Genomic DNA, 18,190 nt, shown 5'->3' on the forward strand with positions numbered 1-18,190 from the left:
CCATTGCACAAGATAGTGGCCCCCTGCTGCACTGAAGTTCCTTGTAAAGGAACTCAGATTATTTATAAAGGAAACATTTCATCAAGTGCAAGGATGTGAAAGAATATACAAAGAGTTGCCCTTTTCACAGGAGAAGCATTAATCAGAAACAAAAACAACAAAATTATTACTTCATTGACAAATTTCCTTTTTGTGAACCGTTTATAGTCTAAAGAGCAACCATAGTGATACAGACGCAGCGTGTAGGGTCTGGATAAAGACAAACTTTGTGCTGCCTTTCCAGAACAGAACAAAGTTACTTCAGACACTTCCTGATATCACAAGTTCACTACAATGCAGTGGAAATGCACCACCTGATCAGCAGCATCAACAATTAAAAAAACTTTAATATAAAACAAAACAAAGACAACTTCCTTAGTGCCATTCCAGTGACCAATGACAGAAGCTTACAACAAGACAACCGTTTGCATTGTTTGGTTTTATTTTGTCATGTTCCCGGGGGTGAATACCCCTGGGGACGAATAGCCGATCGAGCTTACCTCCGAGGTGTTCAATCCAACTATGGCGGTGTTAATACGTGCAGGGGAGGAGGGCAGCGAAGGGTAGTGAGGCTCTTACCTGCACGGATTCCACTGGATGTCCTCGAACCACGATAATCAACTCAAACCGACACGGAATTAAAATGTAACAATAAAAGGGTTTAATAAAAAAGAATGCCAGGGAACAAGAAATGCATGGTAAAACTAAAATCCTAAATGGAGCGCCTCCATACGGACTCGTAAAACAGCACAAGGGGATGATAAAATAACGAAAGTAACAAAATGTTGTGAGGTGTGTTTGCTTGATACTCAGCTCCGGTCTCGACGAGCACTTTGATGGGATCGGTCGACGAGAGGACCATGCGGCGAAGCACTCAACCAATGGCACCGGTCAATCACGCGAGCACGCCGTGCCGCAGGCAGCCAAACGTCTCAGCGTTCAATCCCAGGCTAGCCAGCAGAACACAGTCCCCAGCTCCCCCGAAGAGCACCAAGTAGCACAGCCTCCCCTCCTTCAATGCAGCAAAGGCTCCCCAAAGCTCCGAAAGGTTCTCCTCACAAAGGCGCACACGAGCCAGGCACAGCCGAGAGCCAGAGGTAACAATGTCCGCCTGCCACGAAGCTAGCATGAGGGAGCGAGTGCACGAACTGCCACCGCATTTTGTAAAAACCCCAAAGCCAAGAGAGAACACGAGCCACGACAGTCTTTCATCAACTCGGGACCCCAAGATGTGGAAAATGCCGGTGCACAGTTATTTTGCCCCCCGGGCTCTTACGTCATCCGATGACGTCCGCGCATGCTCCAATCAGTGGCCGCCATCACATCGCTCTATACTACCGGACGAATCACCACCCCGTGGGGTGGGGCCTCACGCCTCTCATGTGCCCGTGTGATGGCTCGGCTGGCTGAACCAGGGGTAGTTGAATGTCCTGGTTCCGGTTGTTTTTTTTTTTGTATTTTTTTTGTATACAACATCGAGGCTCGTGTAAGAGCTAACATTAATCACAAAAATAAAAAAACACACACAAAACATACAATAAAGGGAGCGGGAGACAAGATGGGGAGGGAGAGGGAACCACACAAGTACAACAGCAGAGAGCAGGGACATCGGGAGATCTGTGGGAGGGAGAGGGCTTGGGGGGTGGAGGCATGGGGGGTGGGGGGGGGGTGGGAGAGGTATTTGGGGAAGGAGGAATGGGAAGGGGGGTTGGGAGATGTCTAAAACACATGGACACTGCTAGGACTTCCAGGAAAGAAGTCGGTATTTCAAAAAAGTGGATCTGGGGTGAATTAATGGGGGTAGAAAAGATCAAGGTTTTGGATGGGGGAAGAGAAGAGATGGTGGTGAACAGCTGTTTTAAAGACATGGAGGGAGGAGTGGGATTGAAGAGAGTGAGGCGGGAAAATTGATTGATTTGTTCCAGAGGCGGGAAAAAAGAGAAATGAAAGAGTGAAGATGAGCAGAGAATCTTGATTTTGGCAATTTCAGAAGAGGGTTGCTGGCAGATCTTGTGCGACCTGTAGGAATATTTGGGGGACAGAGCACAGATAGAGCTGGGGGAGCTAGGCCGAATAGGAGTCGGTAGAAGACAGAAAGACCACCAACCTGCCTGCGGTGAGTGAGTGAAAGGCCCTCGGAGATAGCTTCATCGTGGGAGATTCCAATGAATCTGAAAGCTTTGGTTTCAACAGCGTGAAGCCGAGCTAGGTGTGAGGCAGGAGCACCGGCTCATAGGGGAGAACAGTATTCCATTGAGCTGCGGATGAAAGCCTTGTATGTGGTGTGGAGCTCAGGTGTGCCAAGGAAGGACTTCACACGACGGAGGATGCCCAGTCGGCGACTGGCTTTGGAGGCCAGCTCGGAAATGTGGTTTTACCAAGAAAGATCCTGGCAGATAGTGAGACCCAAAAGCTTGAGCGACAGAACTTCTTGGAGAGGATTGTTGAGAAAGTAGATTGGAGGGTTGTCCAGTCGGTCTTTTTGGAAAGACATAGTAAGAGTGTGAGATTTGTCAGGATTGAAAGACATGTTCCACTTGTTTGACCAGTCTGTGATTTTGTCCAGGTCTTCAGAGAGTGAGGAGGCTGCAGACTGCCGATCTGAGGGAAGAGGAATGGAGCTGTAGAGAGTGGAGTCATCAGTAAAGAGATAGAGAGGATTTTCCAGAGAGTCTGAGAGATCATTGATAAAGACCAGAAAAAGCACAGGGCCCAGAACACTGCCTTGGGGAACTCCAGCCTGAACAGGAAGGGGAGGTGAGAGAAATCCATTCAGGGCCACACGTTGACTATGACCAGAGAGGAAGTCCGCCAGCCATGCGTGGAGATTTCCATGGATACCACAGGAGGAGAGTTTGGTGACCAGAGCGGGGTGCCAGACCGTATCGAAGGCACATGATATGTCAAGGGAGACAGCTCTGATTTCCTGTTTGGCATTGAGGACCTCCATCCATTGTTGAGACAGCAGAAGCAGCATGTCCAGAGTAGAATGACCTGGTCTGAATCCAAATTGATGATTGGAGATCAAGCCATTGGAGAAGAGGAAGGATTTGGAGGGGAACATTCAGATAAGTTCTAACTAAAGTTAAACATTTAATTTTATTTATACAGAGTGGCCACAAAGTCCCTATGCATAATAGTGTGTCCTCTTTAACTTATTTATTTTCCAGGTACTTCTTCAGCATGACGGACACCAGTGAGTACACGATAGAAGAGAGGCTGATTACTTGTCTTTGGGTTCATGACCGCGCATGAGAACGAGCAAGTTTAGTAGACATAAGGACAAGATTTTCGCAGAGATTCGATAAGCCAGCTCCTACACGCAACATGATGTGGGCATCGGAGGAGAAGGCATTTTCAACAGGGAGTGTCCTTGATTTGACTTGATTTAGAGCAAGGCTCTTCTGCAGCGATTTCCCACCATTAAATCAAGAGTAAGCGTATTTTCTTTGGATGAGTGTGCTATTTACCTCAGCAATCGATCCAGGAATGTTTATTTTTGGTGCAAAGAAAATCCTCATTTTTATGAGGAAATTGAACAGCATCCTCCTCATGTCATGATGTGGGCAGCAATTTCAGAAGATCACTTGATAGGGCCATATTTTTTCGATACAAGTGTCAATCACACTGCTTATTTGAAGATGCTTCAGACATGGTTTGTTCCACAACTGCGTGAGAGAGTTCTCGGGGCAACAGATATCCTGCAACAAGATGGTGCACCAACACATTATGATCTCGCAGTTAGAGAATATCTCGACGACAAATTCAGTGGACGATGGATTGGACGTGGATCTGAGATAGTGTGGCCTCCTCGAAGTCCGAACTTAACAACATGTGACAACTCACTTTGGGGCATTGTGAAAGAGGAAATTTCTCATCTCCGCCTAACAACAGTTGAAGACCTCAAAACAGCTGTCAGGAGCTGCTTTTATGACCTCAAACCCTCAACATGGAAGATGTCCAGAAGAACATGGAGCAAAATTAAAATTTGTGCGGAGAATGGAGGGGAGCATTCAGATAAGTTCTAACTAAATTCTAACTGCATGCATAGGGGCTTTGTGGCCACTCTGTAGTGTTGATTATACTGTATAATATAACCTATGGCTGACAGGATAGCCTAGAGGTATGCACACTCACCTCTAAGCTGTCTAGCCTAGGTTCAAATCCTGACCCAGCTATCTGCCAGTATTTGTTGGTGGACATTGGAGATCCCACGGTGTCCTACGCAAGGGAGTAGACGAGCTATCGTCGGCACCCTGGACAAATTCCAAATTCTTGCCCTAAGTACTTTTATGAGAGGGATGACAAACTGCCTCGCATGACCCTTGGCCAAGAACCTGCTTCGGCCGAACCAATGCTTTGTAACATCACTCGGTCAATATAGCTTCATGAAAATATTGTCTCCCATCCCAAAATTGTGTTTAACCCAACTCTGGGGTGGCCCAATCTGAGGCCTACGCCACTGATTACGTGTACGACAAGGACGTGAAGACCTCAGTGTACTTTTAGATTAATTATAAGGACATTAGTTGACCATGGACAAATAAACAGTAGTATGGGATTTGAAGCTCGAGGGATCCTGGAATAATGAGCACAGAGACGACCACCAAAGCAAGTCAACTCTAACATCAAAATAAACATTCAAACACATTCAACACGAGCCTTTGACCCTGTAGAAGAAAACAACAACAACACTTTGAACGTCAACCCTCGGTTTGCTATAGCATTTGTGGTGTACGTTCGGTATTGCAAGGACTCCGATACATCTCTGATTGTTTTGACAATCACATCAATAAAGCCGGAAAGATATCGCAAACAATCTCATGACCACAAGCCATTTGCTGATCCATCCATGACACGTATTGCAACGTAACCATTTTGGGGGAACGGAATCAAGGCAGTCATTGAGCATGCACACGTGGTCTGCTGTAACAACTAACATTGGGTAAATAACTTTGGTTTCATCTCTCCTGATATACATCCGAATGAAAACGAGAAAGAAAAAGTTTGTTTTTACTTTAAAATATACCAACGACGATAAAAAAATAACGCTTGTGCATGCAACAAATGAGTGCAAATACAACTAATAAGAAAACGAGGAAAAAAATGCCTTGTTCTCCAAAAAAAACATCTCCCGAGCTTGAGCCTAATTGACAAAGACAGGTAGACAGAGACAAAAAGCCAGGTCAGCATAAAAACAACTATGGGCCATACAGGGATTACAGGCAGACGAAAATCGTGTTCTTACCTGTCCATCCTCATCGAAGGCCATGATGACGACTGCACCCCCGTATCGGTGCACAATACCAGCCTGCTCCAGGAAACTCTCCTCACCACCCTTGAGGCTCAGGCTGTTCACGATGGACTTCCCCTGGCAGTTCTTGAGTCCGCTTTCGATCACAGAGAAGTTTGAGGAGTCGATGCACAAAGGCACCTGCCAGGATAAGAATAACACAAGGGGCAAATTAATCAACGATAAAATAGCTTATGATATAAAGAACAACTTTCACCATTAATGAATGTCTGCAGAGGGATATGCACTTATTGCCCCCAAAAGCACCACATTTACAGATATATAACAGATAATTTCAAAGCAAGCCAAAAAATTAAATTATATACTTTACACAAGTGATGATACAAAACAATAAAAATTAACAATATCTTACTATAATGGAGCTAGCGTGAACGCCACCAACATGCCAAAATTGACATTTAACAGTTTTTGGGCCTATGACCTATTGTTCCAAACCCAGCTCTACCTCTGCTTCCAACCCCAATACTGGCCTAAAGTCGCCACCCAAGGCACCAGCAGACGAGCACGTACTTTAGCCCGACTCCAGCAATACTCCGGCCCCAGCTACGATAAACCCTGGGGCCGGGTACGGTCCGGGTACTTTGAGTACCAAGGGGTAAATAATCGCGTGTAAATACTTCAATATGTATGGTGCCTTAATGTTGTTGTTTTAAAAACCCTTATTTTACAATAACAATATGTTCATAGTAACACGAAGCCATGGGCCAAGAAGGGCACTCCCACTCGGAGGGTGGAAATGCCAGCTAGTAATAACAAATAATACAAATAATGCAAAGAGAGAAGGTGAAGGTCTCTCTGACACGGTCAATTCTGAGACATAAGGTAAGAATCCAAAATCTGTCAGAAGTTTGGCAAGTGCAATTTGGGATCAGTAAATGGATCAGACATCCCGCTCAACAACATTTCTGAACGACAGAAGTGAAATATAAATCCATTGACAGGCAAAGCAGCTGGAGAGAATAATTTATCATTCCGTTAAACGCATTACCCGTGCGACATCGGGCTCGGTAGCGATGAGCCGACAGAACCGCTCCATGGCCTGGCAACCATCCAGCATCGCTTCGTCCATGTTGATATCAAGGACTTGGGCTCCAGAATCCACTTGGGCCTTTGCAACTGCTAAGGCCTCCTGTGGAACAGTGGAATTTGCTGGATATTGAGCAAGTTGAAAGAATATCTGATTTCTCTGAAAAAAAAACAAAAAAAAAACTATAAAGTTCCTTATAGTACACCTCATAAAAACTCCATTTTATACAGACCCATAAAAAGTCAGGTAGTACATTTTCTTAAACAAGCAATCTTATACTACATATCTGTATTCACGTCACAAAAAGGACAATTTCCCCTTTATTATGGATGACTCCAGATAGTTCGAATTTGAATACTCGATCCAAGTCACAACAGTTTATGGAGAAAGAAACTAGGTATGGTTCCATAAAGCATCCTTAAGGATTTACTTTAGTACTTCCTTAAATTTCCCCTGAAGGACATCCTTAAGTTGAGGATGCTTGCATATACAAATATTCCTCAAGTTTTTCCTTCAGACCTTCCTTGAAGTTAAGGGAGCATCACCTCATCATTAAACATGAACCTTTGAGTTTTCAAAATGGCGCTCTTCATGGAAATTGGTCACAAAGAGGACATTTATCACAGCACGACACCAGAAACTGATAAAACAATGGCCCGGTTGCAAAAATTCCCTCATCCATAACCCATAAAGTGCTGGATTTACTGGATATTAGGCCAGAAATGTTTTTTTATCATCAGCCTTTCTCCACCAATTAGAAGAAACCTTTCATAAGTTACTCCGGGTATTATATATTGTAAGAAACATCACTATATGTCAGTTTAAACTCATTTGCATACACGTCTCACCCATAATCGTGGCCCGGCGCACTTTATGGGTTTAGGAAAGATTTACCTTGAGGTCCATTTTTTCCTTTATCTAAGGATTTCCTTATGGTAAAGGAAATCCTGAGGAGCCGTTGCTATGCCAGACAACCAATCAGATTAGAGTTAAGACGCCTCATCCGAAACCAAGAACACGTAATGAACACGTGATTTTAAATGACACTTGTTATATGTTGCATGGGGAACACGTGCTTCCGGATGAAGGAGGAATAAAACGATTCTTGTGAAAATTCATTTGATTCTCACTGTGCATTTTATTGTAAATGTGTAATATGTGCGCAGTAAATGTTTGGAAACTTTCCGAGAATGGTGAAAGTGAAATAGGAGTACGGAACTACACGCAAAATATTCTGCATGTTATGAAACAGTGAAAATCTGGTGTCGCGGTCCAATAATCATCTTCTTTGTGACCAATTTCCATGAAGATCACCTTTTGGAAACTCAAAGGTTCGTGTTTAAGGAAGGAGGGGGGGGGGGGGGGGGTTTGGGGGAGGGCGTTACCTTAGCTTTATGGAAGGGTTTAAGGAAAAATTATGGAATATTCATATATGCAACCATCCTCAACTTAAGGATGTCCTTACGGGAAAATTTAAGGAAATCCTAAAATTTTTCCTGAAGGATACTTTATGCAACCAGGCCCTAGTCTTTAACCCTTTGGTGAAGGAAATGTGTTTTGTTACACTTTTGTCAGAGAGGAGGTCAAGAGACCTGCCAACCTACTAACTAAACTAATGAGCATTACAGAACCTGATGCCATAGGCTGTCCCCCTTACTGCCTTGTTTGGCGTGAACCTGGAACGGGGTTTCTATCATTCACTTTACCAGATTCAGTGGTGCAGTGGTTAGAGCATCCTCTCTGAGTCTGGGAGGTTGGTAGTTTGATTCTGACCATGGCTGACGTATACCAAATACTTCGAAAATGGTACATGCTGCTTCCTTGCTCGACATCGAGCATTTAAAGGATAGGGTATGGATAAACCTCTTTGGTTGGCATCAATAGGGAGGATGAAATTTCTTCCCAATTGCTCCGCTGAATGCGGAGAGAAAAATAGAAGTCATAAAAATGGCATTACTGGTACCCAGAGTGCATCGGGAAGTTGTGTCACTTCCCCCAAGCTCGGCGAATGTGTTTGTTTGAATAAGTTCAGTCACTTCCCCCAAGCTCGGCGAATGTGTTTGTTTGAATAAGTTCAGTCACTTCCCCCAAGCCCAGTGGCTGTGTTTATTTGAAGTTTTTCAGTGTTCAAACTGAAAACAGAGATTTTTACCTTTTATAGGTATAAATATATAATTATTTCTAAATTACGGCTATTACTTCTACTTATAGAAAACAGAAATAAAAACATTCATTCACTTAAACGTTTCTTAAGTGAACATTGTAATTCGTGAGTTCAAGCTGCAATGAAGGACGATGACGGTCGACATCGATTCCACAGGACATAGCCGTGGTATGGAATCTGCTCAAAGGAAAGGAAATCCTGGCTCAATGGGCAGGAAGAAATTAGTGCATTACAGGCCTCAATCATGGCAATATTCATCCACAATCATCCTCTGTAAAAGCTGCATCTCCATCTCGATCATTTTTTGTTGATAAATAAATATCGCTTTCACTTTACCCTGTTAAAAATTTGAGTGCATTTTTGATATTTCAGTAATGTTCGTATAAGCTTCCGTTCTCCTAACCTCATACTTTCCCTTGGTTATGAGGCGAGCAAACTTCCGAGAGCCAGCCACGTTGCAACGCTCACCGATGTTCACAAAGTTTGTGTAAGGCCCAATGCGGAAGGGCTCCAAGCCTGAAAACCAAGGAAATAACTCAGCAGGGAATAATATGGGCAAACAGCAAACAGATAAACCCATAATTAATAACAACCCACAAGGTAGCATTTTTGTGACATTCATCATCTCATCAGGTTACTTCAGGTAAGAGCCACCCTGGTTTCCATAGTAACCAACCAAAATATCACAAACGTAAAGACTACGCAGAGTGAGCGCTTCCATTAAAAACAAGAACACTTGAACAGGGCTTTACATGGAATCAAAAATTATATATTGTTGCGAATATGGAATTTGGCCTCCATATCCGCTTGTAAATATTCCCCTATTTTCTCCAATACTCCCCAACTTTCCCCAGTCCCCCATTCCCTAGTCCCATTGCATGTAAATAACAATCAGTAGAGCCGACCTTCCCCTTATTCCCCCATTAAATGTCGTGCCCAGGTCCACCGCACCACACGTAGACAACTTTCGGACATCTTCCTAGTTATTCTTAATCTATGTCAGTTAAGGCCTCGTTTCCATTAATTATGACTCTTCGTTGCACCAGAATGTGATTATATGGCACCAGTAGTGAGTTTAGGACCTTCCCATACCTCCTCCCATCTTCTTCCCCAAACAACAACAACAACTACAGCTACAACAACAACAACTACAACAACGGCGCGCGCGGGGAGTGTGCGTCCTCCCTCCGGCTCGGTTAGCCGCCATTATCCATGCGCCCCACGGGGTTACCACGAAGGGGCTGGCTGTCAGCTCCTCATCAAGGGCGGAGCCTGGTAAACCCCCCCCGCACCCAATAAGAAGGGCGGACCGATTCCATCTGGGCGGAGCTAACGAGCCGAGGGCGTGTGACTCCCCGCCGGATATACGCAGCCGCTTGCCGGACGTGACGTCAGATGCGCACCCAGCTTGGAGAAGGAAAGCCACCTGCGAGCGCTGAGTCAGATGCGCCTGAACTACGGAGAGCAGAGGAAGCCACCGCCACCCCCAGCGCGACGATACCTCCCCGCATCTTTGGACTGGACCCTGCTTTGAGCCAAGAGTGCACCTTGAGCCATCGATACCCGCTGACCTTTTCATCAACCCCCGTGTGAGTCAGCCTTGTCCCGTTTGTCCGTCGTCTGTCCGGGGTTAATATAAGAGTGTGTCTAAGTGCCTGTCTTTCTGTGATTATAACTCTAGCCCCTGTAATCTGACCTTTCCGTACGAATATAATCTCCTCCGGAGGTCTTGAGAACTGAAACATTGGTGTCGTATTGTGTCATTATAACCCAGCCGGGTGTCTTCTCTTTCCTATTGAGCCAGCGTAGCGCGGCTTCGTCGACGTTCGAGTACAATCGGGTAATTTGTGCGGACACGGCGGCCATTCCGCTCGGCCCACCTTAACATCAAAGTCGTGTCTGTAACAATTGGTGTCGGGAGTGAGATTCGAGGCCCGACCAAATTTTGAAAAAAAAAAAAACGAATAGAGGAAAAAAAAATTTGGCCAAAATTTGGAGCGGCCGAAATTTGTATTTGTTTTACGAAACTCGAATTTTGCAAGTCGCGCTATGGCGGATCAAGACGGCTGGGGTCCGGTAGGGGAGAGTGAAGCAGGGTCGGTCCAGGACCAAATTGAGGGACGCGAGGAGAGCGAAGCAGTGAGGGCGGCAGGGTCGCAAAATAGCGTGGTCGCGCACGTGGGTGTAGCGGCACCAAATTTAGCCGCGGCCGTGGTCGCGGTAGCCGAACCCGAGATGCCAATGAATTGGAACCTGTTTATGAAACAGATGATGGCCTTTATGGTAAAAACAGACGATAATTTCAAAGGGATGGGAAACCAAATGGGGGTAATGAGGGACGAAGCGAGGGCTCGGAGTGAGCGATTGGGGGTAATGGGAAGCCAGATGGGGGTAATGAGGGACGAAGCGAGGGGTACTGGTGAGAAGGTAGACAAAAATTTTGAGGGGTTAGACAACGGGATAAAGGAGGTGAAAAATGGGTTAATGGGGGTAGAAAATAGAATGGCTGCCCAGGAGAATCAGATAGAGGGAGTGAAAAATGGGGTAGAGGGAGAGGAGATTAGAAGAGGTGTGAGTGAGGGGGTCGGAGGAGTGCGCGAGGAGGTGAGGCACTGTAAGGAGCACATGGAGAAGGAGGTGAGAAAGGGGACTGTAAAGTTACAAGGGGGCATAGAGGACCTGACGCAGGAGGTGGAGCAGCTGACGGTGGGACAGACGGAGTTAGTGGAGCAGGTTCAAAGGAACACTGCGGTATTAGGAGGGTTGAAAGCGACACAGAAAGAAGTGGAAGAGGGGGTGAGCGAAATTAAAAAGCGACGGAGAGAGGATAAGAAAGAGATAAAGGAGGAAGTAAAAGAATTGGTCCAAAGTCTGTGTTCGAATCGTGATGATGTGCTCATTAACCGGATGAGGGATTCGCAGGTGATGGAGGAGAAGCGAAAAGAAAGAGGACCCGGTGTAAGTGGTGACCAATATGGTCGTGCGTATGATGCGCCAGGTGATTTAATAAGCTTGGGGGTCGAGATAGACCCGGATGTTCGTGAGAGGCCGTTGGTGAAGTGTGCGACAGGTCTGGTGTGCGAAAATGGAGGTGTGCAAGAAAGTCCGACTCTGGGGTGTGTGAGGAAAAAGTGTGTACCAAGGAGTGAGTGTGCTGGCGAGAGTGAGTCGGTCGTAGCGTGTGTGCGAGGGAGCACATGGGAGCGCGGTGTGGTGAGTGTTGCAGAGGGTGTGACGGGAGAGTGTGCGCAAGAGTGTGCGCGAGAAAGGTGTGTGACGGACAGGTGCATGAGGAAAGAGTGCGCTGTCAGAAGTAAGGAAGAGTGTCCACCTGTGGTGAGTGTTACAGAGGGTGTAACGGGAGAGTGTGCGCGAGAAAGGTGTGTGACGGACAGGTGCATGAGGAAAGAGTGCGCTGTCAGAAGTAAGGAAGAGTGTCCACCTGTGGTGAGTGTTACAGAGGGTGTAACGGGAGAGTGTGCGCGAGAAAGGTGTGTGACGGACAGGTGCATGGGGAAAGAGTGTGCTGTCAAGAGTAAGGGTGAGTGCGTTGTCACGAGTGGAGGTGAAAGTAGTGAGAGTGACATGGAGCGTGAGTTAGTTGTGACAGGTGAGCGAGGATGTACACCTGGGATGGAAGGATGCACACCTGGAATGGTAGAGCGTGAGTGGGAATGCACGCTGGAGTTGGTGGTGAGGCACGTGGTTGGGTGTGCGAATGAGAGCACACCTGTGATTGTCACAGAGGAGGTGACCGAGGAGGGGGCGCGAAGAGGTGTATTGGTGAGGTGTGCGAGCGACGAATGTGTGCCAAAGTGTTCGGTGGTCAGGTGTGTGACCAAGGCTGTGAGTGGAATGAGTGTACCTGGGTGTGTAAGGAAGGGTACGAGGAGCATGGGCACAGCTGGATGTGTGAGCAAGGAACGGGCTGCGGGGTGTAAGCGTCCAGGTGAAGCATCGACGTTACACGGGTTAGAGGTTAGAGCGACTTTTAGCCGAAGCAGGCCCTCGGTGCGTGCCGGGCCTCGCTTTGAACGGTCGCGTCCAGGCTCCACTAGGCGGAGCTGGCAGCCCGATAGAAAGGGTCGTCATGGCGACCACGTTTTGTTGAGACGCGCCGGCAGGTCGAGATCGGGACATTGGATGGCTCCACGCCGAGGTGGTGTGTGGGATCTCGGCACGGGTAAGCCCCCGTCCCTGCACCGAGTGCCGGACGCATCCAGCCGCTGGCACAAAACAACCAGCATCCATTGCTTGGCTTTACGAAGCCGGGCTTTGGACAGGAATTGGCGCACCGAGAGGCAGTAGTGAGTAGACTGGGTGATGAGGTTAGTGTTTTGGCCCCAAAATTAGAGAAAAACAAAATTTGATGATTGGCAAGGGATTGGCAGTAGTGATTGGCAGATGATGAGTAGTGATTGGCAAATTTTTGATTTGTTGAAATTTGATGTGCAAAATTGGTAGTGAGAGACCCCCGATGTGGTGGGATGGCAAATCCACCATCCTTCCCATGCGTGGGGCAAAGGAGCAATAGCTTATGGGGTGTATGGCAGTGAAAACTAGCCCGGGTGGGTTAGGATATGGTGTGTAGGGATCTAGCGAAGATTGACATTAGGTAACGTTAAGATTAGTTAGTGACTGATACCTGTAGTGGGGACGCAGGTAGATTAGTGTGGATGATAATGACGTGGGAGCGCAATAGTTTAAAGGGACGACTGGGAAGCGCAAGTTTCAGAAGGGAGTAGTTAGCTGAGATGATGCCGTGTGTGTGAGGATGGAACAGGTGTGATTGCACAGGTGTGCAACTGGACAGGTGTGTGGAGCAGTGAGTGAGTAGTGAGTGTGTGGATCAGCGCGAATGCGCTTGGGGAGAGAAGGGTGCAGGCGGCACCAAGAATGAGAGCACAGGTGTGCAAGTACAGGTGTGTGGAGAGAGTTGGAGTGAGTGGTACGGAGTGGTGTGCATGGTGCGAAGGTGTGGATGGGGGAAGAGTGGACCCCTTTCACGAGCACCCGGGGCGGGTAGTGTAAGTGTTAGGTAGAGGGTGCAGGTAAATTGTGGTTGGATATTGGCATTTGTGGTGCGGTTGCAGAATGGTGTTGTGAATGGGTGCATTAGTGTTGTGGAAATGGCTGGGCGTGTAGCCTGTTAGTGTGTGTAGTTGGTTGGGCACTCCACCACTGTGAGGATGTCGGCCAGGTGAGGCCGCAGGTGGGCTCTGGGAGCCGGTAGTTGTGAGTGGGTGCCTGAGGATCCCGGGTGTGGATCGGGCAGCCCAGTGCCAGAGAGGGCACGGAGTGGGGAGAGAGCCAGAGGGCCTTCCCCAGGTAGTTAGGTTAGGGTGAGGAGCAGGTAAGCTCGGAGGCAACTGCAGTGGTGGAGGTGTGCAGGTGGGTAGACCCACTGGGAGAGGTACACGTCGCAGCCCAGAAATTGTACGAGGGCACCGGGAGATGAATCGGGGGAGTGAGACCCCAAATTGAAGAGCACCACAGTCTGGCCAATGGGAATTGGTTTTTAGAACCCATAGTGTAAGAGGGCCAATGGTTTGGCCGGAGAAAGACCCCGGGTAGTGTAAAGTTGTTAAAGTCATTTAGGAAATAGTTAGGATTGATGAACCTGTCGCACCATACGCAGCCACTTGCCTGTGGTGATGATGATGACTCCACACCTGTGTTTTCTTTGTTTGTTGCAGGAAATGAGATTGCTGTGAGGATTTGTGAGACGCATCACGACGTGGATGAGACATTGGGGTGATTCCATCTCTCCCTCCCTAGGAGGGACTGATGATGAATTGGTGATGGCAAATTTTGATGTTCAGTTGGAGATGGCAAATTTTGATGAGAGTTGAAAATGGCAAATTTGATTGGTTAGGAGGGAGAGAAGACGAATTTGGTATATGGGAGGAACGGGGAAGACAGTAGGGATGTTTGTTGATTTGTAAAGTAGATGTTTATGAGTAGTGTAGTGTTGTGTGGATGCAGTAAGGGGTAAGGGAGGGGCCATGTAGGTTACCTGGTGGGGGGGGGGCGTACGATAGGAACGTACCTGTCTCACCTGGTTCCCATGTGCCCCCAGTGTGCATTACCTTACATTGCGTGCACTTTTGCGCCCTTACCACCTTACTCACTTGTCTGTTTCTTTTGTCTCCCACCTCCGAGGATCTGGCTTTGGGGTAGAGAGAGAGGAGAGAGAGGTGCTGGCTGCGCAGTTGTGGGCCTGCACTTTCGCTGTTCGCTGCCTGGATCGGTACACCATATGGACCGCAATGTTTGTGGCCACCCACAATGGACCGCAGTTCGTTTGCGGCCAAGCACCACCCGGGGATGGACCTATGGATCAACGTGGCACCTATGCCATACAGGTGAACCACTAATAGTTAACACCACCAAGTGCACCACAAGAAGAGCAAGAGACACCTGCAGGGTTAGGGGTTGTTGAAGTTATTTTTATTCCAATGAACAATGGTGACTGCACCGATTGGTGGTGGGGTGGTGCTGTTGATGCTCGGGAAGGGTGCTCTGCACGTTATTAAAGGCCGTCGGCCACAGAGCACTCGTGGGTTGGTGTATCGATGTTGGCAAGCGCGCTCTCTCTATGCATAACATCTGCATGTGTTCCTCCAAAAACAGGTCCTGGATCGTAGTGTAAATAGCAGCATAGTCTTGTAAATAATGCTCCCTACCGGCTGTATGTTTAGTTTGAGAATTCTTTCCGGATTCGGTTATCCTGTGGGTGTGTTTCTGTGAGGAGAAGGGTGCAACGTCGCAGGGGGACATATTTACTCATTTGTGAATATCTGTAAAACTGTCGCACTCAGGGTAGAGTTAATAGTAGAGGGAACTACATTGCGTGCCACACTAAAGTAGGTAAAAATTTATCGGGTCGGGACGCCCCGAGGGTAGAGAAGGGTGCAATGTTGCGAATATGGAATTTGGCCTCCATATCCGCTTGTAAATATTCCCCTATTTTCTCCAATACTCCCCAACTTTCCCCAGTCCCCCATTCCCTAGTCCCATTGCATGTAAATAACAATCAGTAGAGCCGACCTTCCCCTTATTCCCCCATTAAATGTCGTGCCCAGGTCCACCGCACCACACGTAGACAACTTTCGGACATCTTCCTAGTTATTCTTAATCTATGTCAGTTAAGGCCTCGTTTCCATTAATTATGACTCTTCGTTGCACCAGAATGTGATTATATGGCACCAGTAGTGAGTTTAGGACCTTCCCATACCTCCTCCCATCTTCTTCCCCAAACAACAACAACAACTACAGCTACAACAACAACAACTACAACAACGGCGCGCGCGGGGAGTGTGCGTCCTCCCTCCGGCTCGGTTAGCCGCCATTATCCATGCGCCCCACGGGGTTACCACGAAGGGGCTGGCTGTCAGCTCCTCATCAAGGGCGGAGCCTGGTAAACCCCCCCCGCACCCAATAAGAAGGGCGGACCGATTCCATCTGGGCGGAGCTAACGAGCCGAGGGCGTGTGACTCCCCGCCGGATATACGCAGCCGCTTGCCGGACGTGACGTCAGATGCGCACCCAGCTTGGAGAAGGAAAGCCACCTGCGAGCGCTGAGTCAGATGCGCCTGAACTACGGAGAGCAGAGGAAGCCACCGCCACCCCCAGCGCGACGATACCTCCCCGCATCTTTGGACTGGACCCTGCTTTGAGCCAAGAGTGCACCTTGAGCCATCGATACCCGCTGACCTTTTCATCAACCCCCGTGTGAGTCAGCCTTGTCCCGTTTGTCCGTCGTCTGTCCGGGGTTAATATAAGAGTGTGTCTAAGTGCCTGTCTTTCTGTGATTATAACTCTAGCCCCTGTAATCTGACCTTTCCGTACGAATATAATCTCCTCCGGAGGTCTTGAGAACTGAAACATTGGTGTCGTATTGTGTCATTATAACCCAGCCGGGTGTCTTCTCTTTCCTATTGAGCCAGCGTAGCGCGGCTTCGTCGACGTTCGAGTACAATCGGGTAATTTGTGCGGACACGGCGGCCATTCCGCTCGGCCCACCTTAACATCAAAGTCGTGTCTGTAACAATATATAGGATGTCCGTAAAGATGGTCCATCAAGTATAAATGGTCTATAAATGGTTCATAAAGGCCTTGTGCAACTTTTACAACGTTTGATGGACACATGGCAGAAACAAACTATAAATGATGCATGAAAGTTTTTACTCAACACAGTTCAAATGTAAGCTAAAACATATCCGCCATCTTTCAATCCGATTTTCCAGCTTGTTGAAAACATTCTCCAGTTACTGCTGAATAATTTCAGGAATTGCATTCGTGATTCGAGCTTTAAGTCCCTCCAAAGAATGTGGTTTTAATGAATAAACAGTACTTTATACAGCCCCATAAAATGAAGTCCAATGAGGACAGGTCAGGGGAATGACATGGCCAAGCAAGTGGTCCATACCTGCAGAGTAAAGATCCATTTCTCTGGGAAGACAAGAAGAAGTACCGTGTTGCTGAAAGAAGGTGCTATAAGAGTTCAAAGTTGTGTGTGCGTATATGTGTACAATGTACATGTATGTGTATATATATATATATATATATATATATATATATATATATATATATATATATATATATATATATATATATATATATATATATATATATATATATACATATATATATATATATATATATACAGACTTGGCATTTAATATGGAATATTTTTTTTTTCTTGACTTGGGTTTACTTTCTGAACTCAGTATATCAATCTGGTGAGTTTCTTTTACCCTTCGGTGATGTCTTTGTTGAAAGAACCATGTCACTGATTGTCTTTCGCAGCAAGAAGTCAATAACAGGATTATATCACAGGTGGCGTGACAAAATGTATGGACAGGTACATTTGACGATTGGCTTCACAATCGGGTATATAAGGGTTGTTGCGTTCTGTATTAGTGGAAAACAACTGCTGCACGTCTACAAAAGTTATTGCCGCTTCCGCTGGAGATGGTCCATCAACTTGACAATGCTGTTTGTCATGGAGTCGTGGCTTTACGAAATTCTGGCATGAAACAGCGTGCTATTGCTCGGAAGTATGGCATCACTCAAGGTCAGGTGTCAAAGATCCTGAAACGAAATGCTCAGAGGGGTGTCCCTACTCCAATACCGAGGCCAGGACGTCCACGCAGAACCACAAGGAGAGATGATCGCCAGCTGCACCGGTTAGTCTGCAATGGCAGTACCAAGTCAGCTAATCGGCTTATGGCTGAGTGGCAGCAATTGACAAATGTGCCTGTATCCAGAAGGCTAGTCAACCAACGACTGGTTCAAGCAGGCTATCGTGCCAGGCATCCCCTGAGAAAGCCACGCCTGACCAGACAACACAGCCAGTGCCGATTGCAGTGGGCCAGAGAGCACCGTCAATGGCAGCCAGGACACTGGAATCACGTGACCTTCAGTGACGATTCTAGATTTCTGGTCTATCGTCAAGATGGCCGCGTCCGAGTGCGCAGCCAAGTGCATGAAGCCCACAACGAAGATTGTATAGTGCCAAGAGTCCAAGCTGGAGGTGGTGGGGTGACCGTTTGGGATGCTTTTCATGCAGGGGGAAAAACTGACCTGGTTGTTCTGAATGGAAACCTGAACCAGTTCAAGTACAGGGTCATTCTGGAAGAAA

The 18,190-nt window shown here is 47.2% G+C and overlaps 1 protein-coding gene across 3 annotated transcripts in view; it reads right to left on the minus strand.

The window, feature by feature from the left end:
• The window catches only part of MTR (5-methyltetrahydrofolate-homocysteine methyltransferase), a 141,275-nt gene that overhangs the window by 88,566 nt on the left and 34,519 nt on the right, over positions 1-18,190 (minus strand). For all 3 annotated transcript variants that reach the window (XM_068131796.2, XM_078766853.1, XM_068131797.2), the window contains exons 13-15: positions 8,948-9,060; positions 6,342-6,482; positions 5,288-5,473 (exon numbers count right to left, since the gene is read on the minus strand). In XM_068131796.2, coding sequence (XP_067987897.1) covers positions 5,288-5,473; positions 6,342-6,482; positions 8,948-9,060 — 440 coding nt within the window. The remainder of the gene's footprint in view (positions 1-5,287; positions 5,474-6,341; positions 6,483-8,947; positions 9,061-18,190) is intronic.

Source organism: Myxine glutinosa, chromosome 12 (genome assembly GCF_964187855.1).
Source record: "Myxine glutinosa chromosome 12, kmMyxGlut1.1, whole genome shotgun sequence".
Lineage (NCBI taxonomy): Eukaryota > Metazoa > Chordata > Myxini > Myxiniformes > Myxinidae > Myxine > Myxine glutinosa.